General features: G+C 41.0%; 1 protein-coding gene across 15 annotated transcripts in view; it reads right to left on the reverse strand.

Annotated features, from left to right (window-relative positions):
- fryl (furry homolog, like) overlaps positions 1-16,314 on the reverse strand; it is a 58,904-nt gene that overhangs the window by 27,484 nt on the left and 15,106 nt on the right. For 9 of the 15 annotated variants that reach the window (XM_041040154.1, XM_041040155.1, XM_041040150.1 and 6 more), the window contains 11 exons: positions 8,265-8,473; positions 7,730-7,783; positions 6,549-6,688; positions 6,340-6,436; positions 5,471-5,550; positions 5,125-5,205; positions 4,820-4,988; positions 3,794-3,886; positions 3,612-3,710; positions 3,157-3,258; positions 881-925 (listed from right to left, as the gene is read on the reverse strand). In XM_041040154.1, coding sequence (XP_040896088.1) covers positions 881-925; positions 3,157-3,258; positions 3,612-3,710; positions 3,794-3,886; positions 4,820-4,988; positions 5,125-5,205; positions 5,471-5,550; positions 6,340-6,436; positions 6,549-6,688; positions 7,730-7,783; positions 8,265-8,384 — 1,080 coding nt within the window. In that variant the 5' untranslated portion in view covers positions 8,385-8,473. Of the gene's footprint in view, positions 1-880; positions 926-3,156; positions 3,259-3,611; positions 3,711-3,793; positions 3,887-4,819; positions 4,989-5,124; positions 5,206-5,470; positions 5,551-6,339; positions 6,437-6,548; positions 6,689-7,729; positions 7,784-8,264; positions 8,474-14,544; positions 15,183-16,314 lie in introns of those variants that run through there. The other 6 variants (XM_041040156.1, XM_041040153.1, XM_041040157.1 and 3 more) reach the window with 4 other exon arrangements.

Below are 16,314 nucleotides of genomic sequence, written 5' to 3' on the forward strand. Positions count from 1 at the left end.
AAATTACATAAAACTTGGTGGAAAACCTGGAAAAAAAATGCACATAAAGGATCTCTGTCGCACACTGATTAACAACTTAATAGAGGCAAAACTCAGCCCTAACGTCAACAGCCGGTGTGGCAGGTACTGGATTCTGCAACAAGAAAACTGAGATCACCGTGCGGCTGCTGCCAGCCAGCCTGTTCCCTTATGAGCAACTCCAACAGAAAAACAAAATGCAGCACTGCCAGACCGCACTGTGTAAATTCCACAACAGCAGCGTGAACATACCTTTTCATTCCTGTATGCTTTTATGAGCTTCTCTTAAAATAAATAGTAGTTTATTCACAATATTGAAATGTGCAATCAATATTCCTCTCATAACTCCTACTATTCATGTTTGGTCAAAATTTTTCATTTTATTGCAATACCACCACGTGACTAGTTTTCCTATGTGTCCATCTGTTTTGTCTGGTGTAGTTGCATATGGGACATGGACTCTGTAACACACCTGAATCGTCCACACATCATATGTTTGAGATCACTGCAATAATTTTGATATCACACAAGTAAGCAATGTATTTTAAAACAATTCTTATTCCAATGCTACAGTAAAAATCTAAATACGTAACGATATCCTACAAAAGTCATCACCACCGCTTACAGGCACATACCAGCCCAACAGAAAAGCCTAAGGCAAACATCACAAGTTACAAGCAGTTCACATCTTCCTCTTCTCTACTTTCGCTGAGTAACACTTCAACGGCACTGTCACAACAGAGAACAACTCACTAACCCATTAGCCATCCAGGCTGAACTGTGCTACCCTACGTCCTGGCGAGGACCTGGACTGTTAGAAGAAAGGGAGCACCAGGCAGGTCACTGACACCAGAAAACTCACCTGCAGCGTCTCAATCTGCTTTCGGATGCTGTTGTTAGACGGCATCTGGAGCAAGTCAATGTGAGAAAAAGATCAAATGACACGAGACAAAGAATGTGGGGTTTGGGGAGGGACACATGCAAGTTACAGGCAAAAACAAAAACATAACCTAAACAAATATGACAAGAGCAGTCCAAAGTATCTTTGCTCTTGTCAGTGTGACAGTATGTAAATCAACTGTTTTACTGAAATGAAACACAACAAACTGTTTGTTGTTGTTTCCATGCCACTGTTTGTTGTTTCCTTTCATGCCACTAGTAAATACACAAGTGGATTTACTAGTGACATGGAAGGATTTGTATTTGATATGATATTACACATTTCAACATAGAGTGAGCAAAACTCTAAATTTAAAAGTGCAGAAGCAAAATAAGGTGTGCTGTGGTCTGGAAATCAGACAGTGAGACAGAGAAAACACAAACAGACGAGTGGATATGAGGGGAACACAGAAGGATGAGGAAAAGGACATTTAAAGATGTGGATGGAAAATTACAAAAAAAAAAAAAAAAAAAAACTAAACTGCCTGTTTCACCTATGAAGCCGACGAAAAGCAACACCCAAGTCAGCAGGCCATTCAAATCCATGTCAAGCAAACTGGTGTATTTTAATCCTGTGGGGATTATACTCTAAAGTAGGGCTGCACAATTATGGCATAAAATATATTCTCTTTTAGTTTGGAAAATACTGTTAGAACCAAAACTGATCAGGTAACACAATTCTTTGTTATTTTTTGGACCTGCATATATTTTCAGCTGTCACTGCAAAGTAGTCAGAGACATTCTTACTATTTGACCCTGCTCTTACTGTGCTTTGTGTTTAGAATGTATCTGGAAAATGTAAATCAGCTCAAAGTAATAAAGTTGTACTGACAAGTCAAATTTTGAATTGTATATTTGACTGTTGTACAAACAACCTCTCCCCCTATAGCTGAAAACCACATCTACTCACTATTTTTTATCATCAAAACTTTAAACTTATTGTGAGTAATTATGATCACCTTATTGTGAAGCCCTACTCTACACCAAAACCCTTAAGCCTTCACATTAAGAGTCCTTGAGAGCAGCCACAGGGTTAAAATCACTCACTGGACACAAACTCTAAGATCACTGAAATCATCACTACACTCGAGCCATCACACAAATCCCTAAATTGATCTCAATCAAAGGATCAGCATCACCACTCAGGAAACTGACTGATTGCACTTTTTTAAATGAAGAAAATCTAAAACAGTTACAATGGTGAAAGAGAATGCTGGAATGAGATCACTGAGAAGACAGACTGCCATTCAAAACCATCGGAAATCACCATCACAAAGACGCAAACGGAAATTTATCCACCACAAGATCATACAGTCTCCACACAGGGTAATCAATGTAGAATGGAAAAGACAGTCATTGAGTCGGTCAGTCAGTCAGTGATTGGGTCAATCAGCCTCTGGGTTGAATCGGTTCTGTGATGGTCAGGGAGAGGAGGATAGTACGTTTGATCTGCTCGTAATTGGTTTACAAGGAGTCATTAACAGACCTGAGCTAAAACAGCACTTGAGATAACATAATATGCAAAGTGGATTATATCTGATTCAGCTAAGACGTAGGATATTTTCAAAGTTGAGTTTAAAGATTATTTTATTAACATCTCCGTGAACTTTGTTGTGGTTTCACTTGCGAATATTAGTGACATTTTATCTTTTATTACATGTTTACAATTTGTCCTTTCTGAGCACAAATTAGCTTAAAGTGGACAAAAGTTTTGTAAACAACAGTTCCATTGATGTTATTATATCAAATCAAGTGCTATTCCTGTCCAGATCTGGTTGTTGATAATGGAGGGGAAAGTACATTATGATCTTTAGACAGAACCACAGAGCACACCATTCACAGTTTCTTCCATCAGTGGTATTAAGCATGTACCAACCATAAGAGCATCATAATACCAATAACTGATTTTCTTTTTACAGTAATAAATGCTGATGGCTTCACATTGGAATTAATTCCATGAACAAAGACTTAAGTTATAAGACTGAATTAGGAACTAATGCCACTTTACTCTGCATCCAAGGTTTCATAACATGAGTCATATGATTTCTGAGGTTTAAACTGAATTAGGCATTGTCAAGCCAAGTATGGTGTCCTTAGGATACTTTAATCTGAAGAATACCATCATTGTGCTACTCTTTAAAGCTATGGAGTATAAACTTTCTGAAGTGGATTGAGTGTAAAGGCTCGGGAGAGCAGTACCTTCAGGTGTGAGAGGCAGTTCTGGAGGAAGATGTGCCAGTTGTTGAGGAAGAACTGCTTCTGACTAACACACAGCAAGCATGTCACCAGGGGATACAGAGCCTGTGGAGAAAAGCAGTGTCACGATCAAAAAAGCAAAGGGATAAATTTAAAATAAAAAATAAAGTTTGCCAGAGTCTGGCTTTTTGGCATGCACTTTTCTGACAGATGACCAACTCCAAGCAGTTCTGGAGTCGGTCTGTAAACATGCAGGACGTACAAAGAGGCTGTATTTATATATTACAAATCCAGCATTTCTGGTTGACAATGACAGATTTGGTGTCAACATGATATTGATAAAATACAGGAAGAGTGGAACACAAAAGGAGAAGGGAGTTGTAAAGGTGAAGAGTCAATAGTGACAGAGATGGTGAGGAAGAGAGAAAAAAAAAACACTAGGCTGTTCTAATTATTACCAAAGAGTGCTTCTTTCTGGAACTAAGGTCGAATGTCGTCTGGTAGAGCATCTCCACAAAGTTCTTGAGGCACGGCACGTTGACTTCATTTTTCACCGCCTGAGGATGAACGAGGCATTACGACGGGAAATTCATCTATGCAGAGAGCAAAACAGTGGAAACCGTTTTAAATGTTCACTCACAGCTGCGACAGGGATGAGGATCTCCACAAAAAGGCCTGCTAAAGAGTGTTTTATGTCCTTATCCTTGACTTCCAGGAAATACTGGGCACACTCCTAGGAAAAAGGACACAGAAGGCACACGTGTAAAAAAAAAAGAAAAGATAAATAAACACAAACATAATAATACTGCTGACCCTGACCCACGTTTATGCCATAAATTCCAACTAGAATTTTTATCCCCATTCCAGTAGGATCTTTTTTTTTTGTCTCTGTGGACTTCTTCGCTTCATTTGACTGTGTTATGTGAGAGCTGCAGAACAGAAAATGATGTATAAGTATGTACATAAAATAACACATACTGATTAATCTGTGATGGAAAGTATGATGCTAATGTTGAACCAAAAGCTGCTGCTCACATGACAAGAGAAGAACCATCATACCATCCTGTTATTGGTATTTTTTCCCTGACAGCCTGAGCCGCTAACGCAAGGAAACATTATTTTACATCATATTCTTGGCTTTATTAAGAGACGAAGTTAATTGTAGAGCTGTAGGGTAGTGGCATGTTAAACAAGAGATGTTAAACGTAATGGATTTTGTTTCTTAAATACCAATAACAAAACTCAAGTATCTTTTATTGCTCAGGCTCTAAAAGATCATTATATGGGTAGAAACCATGATGCGTGCTGAAACAGAGTGATGGACATAAACCACAGCACGCTGCATTAACACATTAAGAAATCTCAGTCCTGTTAAGAGAGGACAGTCAGTGTGTTGCTGAGTAGAGATTAATGAAAAAGCTACTGCCCCAGTCACAGCTCTTGGCAAAGCCTGAAACACACATACATTCACTTCTTGGCAAACGTCACCTTTGATCGTTACTCATTTAGTTTTATGAGCCATTGCTACGGAGAGCTGCTGAGTCTGGACAAAGGGGCAAGAGTGAAAAAAAAAATGTCTTGTGCAATTAAGCAAATAGACATATCAGCCACACTTTCCTGTGGGTACACTCTGACACATATGCATAAACAAATGACTACAATTTACCTGCATGAACTGGAAAGAAGCCTCAAAATCCTCCACAGGATACATTTTAACCCGGAAGAACTTCATGCCCATGATAAGACTGATGATGCTCTGGACCACATAGGGGCTCTGCTCTTTTTGCCTAAGCTCCTTCAGTTCTGTGATGAACTTCTTCCTCACTGCCTGAAACCTGAGCGCACACACAAGAATATAGACATTTAAACTCCGCAAAGAGATGTGAGAGGTTAAGAGTTGGCTGAGAATGTGATGAGCTGTAAACAAGGATAAACAGGAGTCAGGTATGTGGCAGAATTAAGTTTGCTTACTTTGACTGTGTCAGGACTCCAATGACCTCTGCATACAGGTCTGCGATGATGTGCACATTGCCAGTGTTGGGGCCACAGTACCTGTGAATAAGTGAAGAAGATCCCATCAAGGTTTGGACAAATAAACAACTTTTATGTGGAACAACTTGTGCTAAAAAATTCATTCTATTCAGACAATTTATAAAGAGACACTATGACCATAGCCAGTGGCCAGTCTGTTTAAGCAGACATAAATAAATGACTGACTCTCTCCTGTAAAGCCAAATCCAGTATATTCATCAACTCTTTTTATTTAGATGTTATTCATCTGTGACAGTGGTCTATCTGAGCGCTTATGCTTACTTACCCCTCTTTGTGTTTAAAGTGCTTGAATGCCAGGTTTAGAACTTCATGTACTAAAACATCTGGCACTGGATGAAGAGGAATCTGTGACGTAAACATGGAATCGTTAGTCTTATCAGAAGCATTGACAGTCTTCATTCTTTCTCTCTGCTACCATTCATTACCCTCCCTACAGGAGCGAAGCCAAGGACAACTTAGCTCTGGTCTCCAGGGACTGGCTCTTAGTTCAGAATGCTGCTGGACAGTCCACTTTAGAAACACACACAGCTGGGAGTTGATATGGAGCCATTTGTTTATTTGCTTTGAGCCCCTGTGGGGAAAGACCTCACTAACATCACTGCAGCTCATTTCTGTTCCACAGAAGATAAATAATTAAAAAAGCACAATATTAAAACATATTTTTATCTCAGTCTGCAGATCATTAGTGAGCCACTCAGAAAAACGTATAGTGATCCCATCTCTCTTATCAGTGGTGAATGTTTAGTTTGAATGAATAGTAGCAATAAAAAGGTGATACTGATAACTCCTGCAGCTACATCAATGTTATGTTTGACTAAATACTGGTTCTGACTGTAACAAATCTAACATCAACAGTAACAGACCCACAACTCCAGTTCTGTCTAGAGGAAGGCGCAGTAGAAATGCAAGACACAGTACATATAGTACTGTAGAGAAAGTAATCACACGCACAACCACTTGCTAAGTGCTTGGATAACATAATGTCAATATCAGGTCAAACAGCTGCACTGCATTTCCCCCTCAATATGTAAACACTCAGCCGTCATGTGGCCACAACGACCCGAATGGCAAGTACCTTTAGTACTTTTATAGGTGGTGTAAATCAGCTTATAAAAGCAGTGTCATGTGGCTCACCTGTTTTAGAACTTCCACCGAAACTAAACAAAAAATGAAATCTATGGCTAAGTCCCTCCGTTCCAGAAGGTAATCTTTATCCCGGTGCTGTTCATCTCTGCAGAGCAAGAGAGAAAATAAATGTAGACAATGAAGTTTTGAGCAAAGTTCATTTTAAAACTGACAAAAAATAAATAAATAAAGTGAATACATGAAGACGAGCATCTCACCCTTTAGACTTAGTACTAGAGCGAGGCCTGTACTCATAAGACTCGTCTTCAGTTCCACTTTGCCGCCGGTACCAGTCGAACAGTGTGCGCAGCAGGGAGGGCAAACAGTGTTCTGCTATGGAGCTCATAGAGCTTATTAACTGGAAAACAAAAACATAGAAACATTAGATTCACCCATTATTACATGTATACCACCAACTAAACACCTGTCAAACATGCAACTAAAAGACTACAATTGTGCAGAGAACGGTGTCCCACACAGATTAAAAGTGGGTATTCGATAACTGAGCAGCATACAGCGGGAGTATGGACCAGAAGTTTTCTCAGCTGACATATTGTGGCTATTGATTGCAATTTAGGGCGTGAAGCTGGATGACATGTTGAGCACATCATAGTGCTGCTATACTATCGAACATCTCTGTGATTTTCATCTGAACGGCCACAGAAATAACAGGCTGTGCTCTGAACACCTCGCTGGCATTCTGATTGTCACATCAGACGGTGCCTCTCGTCTACATTAACTGGCTTAACAAATCTACAGTTAGAGGTGATCTAATAGGCGTAAAATCCTGTTACTATAAAGTAAATACAGAAAATACAAGATTACAGTAATCGTTTTTTGATATTACATAAAACATGAGATGAAACGGTCAGTATGAATAAACGATTTAAGTGTACAGGCGTGTGTGTAAGGGCCGGTGCAGCGTGATGAGGGAGGTGGATGATGGATACTCGGTAGGAGAGTTATGCAACTGCTCCCTCTGCCCTTATGGCGCCGGGCAGATACACTCCAGCACCCAATGCTGATTTACAGCTGAGGATGACACAGCGATTCTACACACTCACTTTTGCGCTCTCTATACCCATTTTCTCTCCCTCGCTCACAATGGGGACAGCTGGATCTATAGCACCATATCCTCAGTGGCTTTGTGTTGTGCTGAACAAAGCATTTTGCAGCAGGCAGGCCCATTGTAAAGAGTTCTGCACCAGCTACAGATGAGGGACAGACAGGCCATTGAGTGAGGGATTGATCGGGTGGAGCAGGGGGATTCAAATACTGCGTACACATACAGGGGAGGCAGAGAACGGTTTTTGGTCCTGGGAAATGTCTGTGTCACATCCACACGCCCAACATGAGATACAGTTTTTACCTCCTGGTCTTTAACTGTGGGTACACTGACCTGGTCAAATTGTGCATCCTCCCCTCTCTGAAGGGATCGGGACAGGGGTTTCTCCTGTAAGAGAGAGAAGTATGTTACTAACCAAACAGACGTACAGTTGGTACTGGCACGATAGCAGATTGCTGTCAGACAAGTGGCAGGCCTGATGATGAGTAAGCGAGTGAGAGAGAGAAACAAACAAGTTCTGCTGTGGTGCATAAATTGAATGAGAATGAGGTTAAAACTTCTGTCCGCCCCCTGCCAGAAGCCCCCATGTTCAGGAAGGGAACTGAGCTGAATAACAGGGAATGAATGAAGGAGCAGGGCAGTCAATGAACAGCCGAACCAGCTTGTTAGTAATAAACAACTTTATCATTCGTGTAGCTCATGTGCGCCTTTCATGCCAGTTTCCTCACACATCTTGTGGCTGAAGGTATAACAGTTAGTTGCAAAAGAGAAGCAGTTGTCTCAGCAGTGTGTGCCACCATCACGTGTTGTGTATTGAATTTCATTTCCTGTGTTTCTAGACATTCGCTTTCACCCCTTGTGGACTCACCAGCGGTTCAGCCATCACCATCTCGATCTTTTTCTCAGCCAGCACAGCAAACTCCGCAAATAGACTCTTGATGACAAACTCCCCGGGCTTGAGCTCGGGGTCGATGGTGATGCTCGACATGGCGGCAATGTTGTGTTTCTCCCACGAGAGGGGAGTCACAGAGGAGGGGGCACGGCGTCTACTCGCGCTGCTGCTGACTGGTGCAGAAGCTGCAGATGAGGAAACAACACAGTGTGAATAATAATACAATAATAATAATAATAGTGATAGTAACAGTAATAATAGATGCATATACACATACATGTTATATATAATAACACTACAATAGAACACAGACATTTCTTAAAGAGGTAAATTGACTCAACAGATGAGGGAGATCAAGAGAAAGACTGGTGATAGCTTCGTATTTATCATACAGGCATGAGTGGTATCAATCCCTCATCTTACTCTCAGCAGCAAAGTGAATAAGAGCATTCCCAAAATTCCCATAAAACAATCTCTTTAAGTGAGATTCAACAATTATCATCGAGCCTACAAAAAACATTTATCATGCAGCACTGCTAAAATAATGGGAAAACACTACTTTGTGAAATATTAATAACTTCCCCAGGAGGGATCAATAATTTAAAAAAAAAAAAAAAAAACCCTAACAAGTGACTTAATAACAAGAAAAGGGGGAAGCTTTAGTAGATGTCAGCTGAGGTCATCAGACTTCTGGTGAGCCCTGCTGTCTGTACTGAGAAAGCAGAAAGTGGTCAGGGTGTTGCTGTTTTTCTTTAGCTGTGCCAAAGTGCTTGGCAGTGGTTTTTAGTCTTGAGGCTTATTTGCAAATTTACCCTTCTTTTTTTAATCTGGTATTAAAGACATTCTGCAAATTGAAAAAATCCTTTGTCTGAAGCCGTTCATCATTGATACTTTCTTCTGTCAGAGGTACTACATTAAGCTGCTGTCAAATTACCAAATTACCAAATTACCATGGTATTAATGACTGAAATTCCTGCTGGATTTTTGTCTTATTAGCACATTTCCAAGATTAACACTAAGACCAAATTTTACAGTTCACAGGAAACAGTGCTGCAGCAATTAAGTGAAAAATTAAATACAAATTTAATTTAAATTACAAAACTCTAAAGTAAGCTTCTATATTATTTTTTTGACAATTAAGGGGTATGACAGTGACAACTGGAGGATCGGTGGCTTTGTGTGCAAACAGTGTGAACCTCCATGTCCTCTGTTCAACTCTTATGCAAAAAAAAACAAAACAAAAACCAAGGTTTAATGCAGCCAGCTGTTGAGTCTCATGGTGTTTAAGGGATGATGTTGTTTTAATCCTTTAACCACAGAAAATGCTTGGCGCACATGTAAATTAGTCACTGTGGTTAGAGAAGATTACATGAATCCTAAGTAAAATGTCAACTGTAAGCAGTGTTGTAGCAAATATGCTGTTACTACAGCAAGTAGCAAGTAGCAACAGGATCCATTCACCTGATCTGCTGTATATTCATCAGAAAGCTGCAGGTCTGTTAAACAGCATTTTTTTAAGTCTAAGAGTTTAAATATTGTAAAAGGAAGGCTGAAACAACACTGTAAAACTGAATGTCCACAGAGCTCCCTCAGTGGTGTTTAGACTGGCTTCCTGAAACACATTCATCTTGGGTCACTAGGAGAACCCAAGGCTCTCTGCACATTTGCATGTGGCACAGATCATTTGGTCTTTCTATTCAAATACTATAAGCAAATCTAAAGGGTTTTAGGTAGGCAGCGTAGACAGCTCACAGTTTTGAAAACAGACAATAATGTAATGTTCAAGTATCTTCATATTTTCTGTGCACTACACCTTTGGCCATCTAGTGTGATTACTGAATCCAAACCTTATGCACAACAACAAACAGACTCAGAAAAACTAAAATAATGCAAACTCTCATCCAGGTACAGGCTCAGACAGCCACATTGCTTCCTAACGTTCAATAATGCTCTTGCAGTGTACGCTGCAGCTGGGACACAGCTTCCAGTCTAGTCCACAAGGTTCCAGTCCAGCCAAGTGGACGTCCAGTAGCGAACTGACCCTTAACCTCATTCCTTTTTCTTCCTGGTTGTTATAGAAACACCCGTGCCCTGTACAGGCATGTACAGTGAATAACACTGAGAAGCAGACATGCTGTAAAAAAAAAAAAAAAAAGGCTTTTTAGCTGAAAACATGCTAAACATACTTGGGTGGTATTAAATATGTACACTGATCAAGGAAATAAACCCCTACTGACTGTCTGGTATTCAGAGCACTGTGAAACATTTCATTTCATGAATTAACCTGATAGAATGATGAATCTATAATATGATCAATGTGCAACACATTACCACCTAAAATAATCTAATATCTACAATTAAAAACCCTAAACCATCTCTTAAGTATGTCGTAGGCCACCATTTGTTCCAACATGTAAAAAATAAAAAATAAAATAAGCAAAATAACATGGAAGAATCCTAAAATACACTGTAATTTAATTGTTATGATTAAGTTAATGATAAATTCAGAATCACAGTGTTTTCTATGAAGTGTGGAAGGTGGCAGGAGCAGCGTAATAACAAGTGTGAACTGTGTTGTGGTCATTTTGTCCGGCAGGCAGCACAGAGAGCCTTTCAAGCATTTCCCTCTTTGTTTACTGTGCTTCACCAACAGCCCCAGTGATGTCACATAGCCAGCTCCTAATATCCAGTCAACGCTGTGTCCTCTACCCACTCCGTCCTTCTTTTGTCTCGCACCCTGGGCCGGCTGGATTGTTGACTGCTTCGCAAAAAATTAATACCTCAGCACTATACTTCGTCTGTTGACGGCAAAATGAGAGAAAAAAAACAAAAACGAAAGGCATCCCTTTCTGGGCCAAGGCTTTGCACTACCCCTCCCCCTCTCTTTCTCACTAGGACATGCCAGTCATTTGTGGCATGCCAAACTATGATTTCCTTCCAAAACTGACCCCAGTGCACAAATCTTTGCAAACACTCAAAAGACCCAAACTTCTCCCTGTTTTAAGCCAGGGACTCTACTGACTGAAACTTCAGTGACTCGCCTATGATCCTGAGGTCATCTCTGGTTTCCCATTCAAATCTAAATGCAAAAGCTCGGGCATGCCTTTTCGAATAATATGTAAAAAAAAAAAAAAAAAAAAAAAGAGAGAGAAAGGCCTCACACTTTAAGGCTTGTGGCTGAATCTACTGTCAGATGATTCAAGTACTGTATTCACAATATTCAAAACAGAAAAAAAGGGTTTTACAGAACTGAAACATGTTTTGTTTTTTTTTTCTTCATGCATTTTGTCCTGAAAAAAATAAAAACTGCTGCCCAAGAAAACACTGGTATCTAAGGGATTCAGAACATTTCAGCTGAAAACATAAGCTGCAGCCACAGTGCTGTATAAGAAAATGCTCATCTTGTTTTGCTGCGAGAGGCTTATGAGGTGCACTCTGCCAAAGTTCCATGGTTGTGCTTAAGAAACAGAGCACCCCGCAGGATTACACAACTACAACAGCAGTGACTCCACCTTGTCACAGTTAAAACAAAGCCCTCCCTAACGCCTGCTCACTTCCCCTGTCAGGACAACCAGAAACAACAGCACAAACACACACATACTGTTGGAATGCAGCGCAGTGAGAGCATCCATCTTTTCAGAGAGAGAGAGAGACAAAAGAATCACTGCCAATGTTCACGTGGTATGGCGGTGCCAATTCTGCTCGAGTGTCTCAACATGCTCAGGCTCTGACAAGTTACTACTGGTTTATTCTTCACCATTACCACTTCCAAATAAAAAATGATCTAAACAGTTACAGGGCAAAAGTCATTTGTTACCAGTGGAAGAAAGGGATAGATTGAGAAACCAGTAGGTGCTGAAGGCATGCTCCATCATGAATCAAAAACTGATTTAACAGTAAAAGAAAAAGCGTCGCAAACAGAGGACATGGATGGAAGAAACAACAAAATGTGGGTTTCTGAAATTAGGCCCCCTTTGTTTGAGAGGCCCGATGAAAAACTGGCAACCAGCACAGGAAAGGGGAAAGAGGGGTAAAGGGGGCAGTAATTAGAGAGAGGGGCAAGTGGAAGAGAGTTGTTTACTCAACAGGTGGATGTTTACCACCTGTTGACTTGGCATACATATAATGCACACAGCTTTACAAGTTAACAGAAAACTTTGTAATGCTATGTGCTCCTACTGATTTAAAAAGTTAAAATAGTACAAGGTCTAAAATTGTATTCAATGGTCACAATCCCAAAATAAGGAGTAAAGTAACAGTAATGTAGTACAGGTCCTGCTCCAATGCCAGGGATCCTATATTTCAGGGATCCAGAGTACAAACAGTTTTGTAAGTTACTTGAATTTCTCAGTTATTCATCACCCTGAGGACAGAGACTTACAAAGTGTCCTGGAATGTCTACCATTCCTCCATGTTTTGGCAGGAACAACAGATTCAAAGTTCAAAACAATGGTTTCTATGCTTTTCTGAAAAATATGTCTCATTAAAAAAATATCACCGTAACAGTATTTTTATTACACAACTTTTAAAATGACATATCCTGTGTATGGTCATGGGCCTATCCCAGCACATACTGGCCAAGGAGCAGGGTGAACAAATTATGCAAAACTACACAATTTCTTACTATGGCACTGAAATTTCTGTCTCTTCTATCTCTCTTCTATAATGAGCCATGAGAAACCCTGACAATTAATAGGATAGTTACCTCCATAAACAGCCAATAAATATATATATGGCATAAACACATAAAGATACTGTAGGAGAACTGCTTCAGTTTTATAAATCAATAAACAGCAGAGGATCTACTCTTCTTTAATTAGCACTGCTCTGCTGACTTTTCCCAGATTAAAATGCAAACATGGTGAAGTCACTTTTAGTTAGCATACATACAAACTCACACAGAACAAACTCCATATGTAGAACAAAACTTGTATGACACATTCCCAGGCACTATCAGCATGTGTGTGTGTGTGTGTGTGTGTGATAGAGAGAGAGAGAGACAGAAACAAAAGGAAAGCTAATGCAATGATAATGTAATGCTCTCATCAGCATCTGTAGTAGCGGTGAACCTGTCAACTGTCAGTTCTGGTCTGTGCTCTGATAATCGTTCCCTCGCTTGGCCCTGGATTCGGTGATGATGATGATGATATATAATGTGAAACGGTAGAGAGGGTTAAAACTGATGTCTGCTTATTTTATCCTCAACTGATTTCCAAGAAAATTCACTGTATCATCAAATATCAATACTGTGACATAAAATGATGAACACCATGACAGACGGTGATCCACAGAAAAAGGCAAACTAAACATTCCTCTTTGGAACAACAGAAATGTTCGGTCAAATGTTTGTGTAGCTGGGGTTCTGCAATCACAGCAAAGCTATGCACTGTAAGCCATGTGCTGTGCAAAACTGGGCACACACTTCAAAACACAAAGAATCATTAAATCTTAAAAAAAAAAACATATAAGGTCAAATTGTGTAAGTGTTAATGCAGGTACAACTGGAGTGATGAATCAGCAGCGGCAGGGCAGCTCTGACTGCTGTTTGTTTCACCTATGTCCATCACTACAGTTCAGAGAGACTGAAGAGGCAGCGCCTTCTTGATTCCTGATGTAATATGGGCTATATGGGAAGCTAATAATAGGAGGAAACCAGAAGACAGATCAATAGAAGGGAAACATTAGCCCCTCCAGAGGAAAGGGAGAGAAGGGTTATAAAAGAAGGGCAAAAAAAACTGGAGGGAAGAAGAGAGAGTTGAGTGCTGCAGAGGGAGACTGAAGACAGAGATTTGGACGTTAAAATAAAAAAAGGAGTTCACAAAGATGGACAGAGTAAGAGAAGGCTGGAAGCAGCCAGGGCCTTCAGAGTATCAGGAAGTACTTCAAGTCCACCTGTGTTATGTATCAGCAGATGCACATCAATAGAGACATTATCTGTGGGACAACTAGGAGCCAGAAGAATGATGATGAGCAGGGGGGGGAGGAGGACAGACTCTGCTGAAGGAAGAGGTTAATTGCTGCCACCTGCATACACATCAAATAAGCCTGGCTAAACCTGGACTAAACATAATCAGTCATCCTGACAACTCCATTAATAACCACTTTCTTATACAGGGAGGAGATAGGAAATCTCTGAGCATGGATCGCATGCAAGCGTGTAGTATTCTGCACAGGGTCTGCTGGCTGTGTGTGGCAGATAAGTCTGGTGGCCAAGTGTGGTATGTAAACATGTGTGCAAGCTTGGCATGGTACTCACAGCTGCTACTCCAAGACTTGAGCAGAGACTTGATGCTGATCTCAAAGAAGACTGAATCCTGCAGGCTCAGCATGGCGGCTCTCAAAAGTTAGGCTTCACCACAAGGCACAAAATTTTACAAGTCTCCTGTCACTTTCATTTCATAAAACCCAAACATTCCGCTCTGCTCGAAAATACGCACCTCTGAAAAAAAAAAAAAAAAAAATCTTTACACTTCTCACTCTCGCAGCTCCTCTGCTCTGACTGGAGCTGAACACTACCCTCCACAGGTGCTAGTTAAAGGCATCATCCTGAATGACAGCGCGGACAGCTGCTCAGGAAACCGATCCAAGAAGTGTTACCACTTTGTTTCTTTGCCACCTAGTTCTCTGAAGAGTGAAACTGCACTGGGAGAAGAGGAGAGAGAGCATAGCCTGGCTAGTTAGAGAAGTATTCCACCCCAGCTCCTGCTGCCCCCTCGCCAATCCACGGAGTCCCTCATCCCCATTTCAGCACAGAAAGATCCAGAAAGGCCAACGGCAAAACTGCGTGAGAACTTTTGCTCCTGATATGAGAGAAAACAGAGGCAGAACAGTACACGATAGAAGTCTGAACAATGCACGGCAATATTCCTTCTCCTCTTCTCTTCCTGTGTGTGTGTGTGTGTGTGTGTACCAGTCCTAGCCCGCTAGCACTGTCAGCCTCCCTCCGCCTCCCCTCAAAGCTCTCTCCCTCTCCATTTGCTCGCGAGCAGCCCCTCCTCTTCCCAGATAGCTCTTGTTCTTTTACCGATGCCTGCTCTTTTCTCCCTGAGTGAGAGAGAGAGCTTGTTTCAACAGCAAACAGAGGGAGGCAGGAGCACAGTGTGGGGGTGGGTGATGTCATCAAAATGCTGCGAGTGTTCCCTGGCTGTGGTTCAGCAATGCATACGCATGTCAGAGCTGCTACTGTGCTGCCTCTCCGCTGGCCTATCAAAACGACACTTCCTGTAAGCTCCACAGCAATACTGATGCGTCATCCCTGACTGCAGTGGGACGGAAAGGAAAGAACGGGAAGATAGAAGAGAAAAAGCACTGAGGAGGGATAAACTGGACACGGGAGTGCACACACAGCGACCAGTAGCCCTACTCCAATTCATATCTCTGCCCCAAAATAATAAAAATATTGTATTTCTAAATGATATACACTGTGCATGAAGATGGAGTATATTAAGAAATCTCACCAGATTAACCCATAGGACGTGGAAGCTCAGTGTGTTACCGCTACTTTCTGTCAGTTTCTAATCTCAGATCGTGGAATGACAGCAACCACAGCTCATCTATTTGCTAAACTAACTGTTCCCACCCAGTGGAGTCATACGCATTACATCATTCCTCCGTCCAAAAGCTACCAGTCATAGTAACACACGGAATGGTACACAAACGCGCTACGCGCTGCATTAGTGAGCAAACGGCCCACTGTGTTTGTGTTAATGTGAATGTGAAATATATATACACACACGCACACATACACACACACCTGATTCATCTCATATTTTACTCTTGGATTGATGGTAGTTCTTCCCCTGCACTCGCACAGACTAAAAAAACAGAGTCACATGACATCAAGTAATATGTAGTCAAGCGCAGGATTAAGTTTGTGAACAAAATATTCTGAGGGGAATAACACTGGGAAGGCTGCAAAAGACAAATGCTCTTTGTCTTCTTTTAGTTTAGTCTTCATTTCTCTCTCTCTCTCTCTGTCACATGTCCTCCACTACACAAGTTATGCAAAATGAGGCAGAGCTCATTG

Source organism: Toxotes jaculatrix, chromosome 6 (assembly GCF_017976425.1).
Source record: "Toxotes jaculatrix isolate fToxJac2 chromosome 6, fToxJac2.pri, whole genome shotgun sequence".
Taxonomy (NCBI): Eukaryota; Metazoa; Chordata; class Actinopteri; family Toxotidae; genus Toxotes; species Toxotes jaculatrix.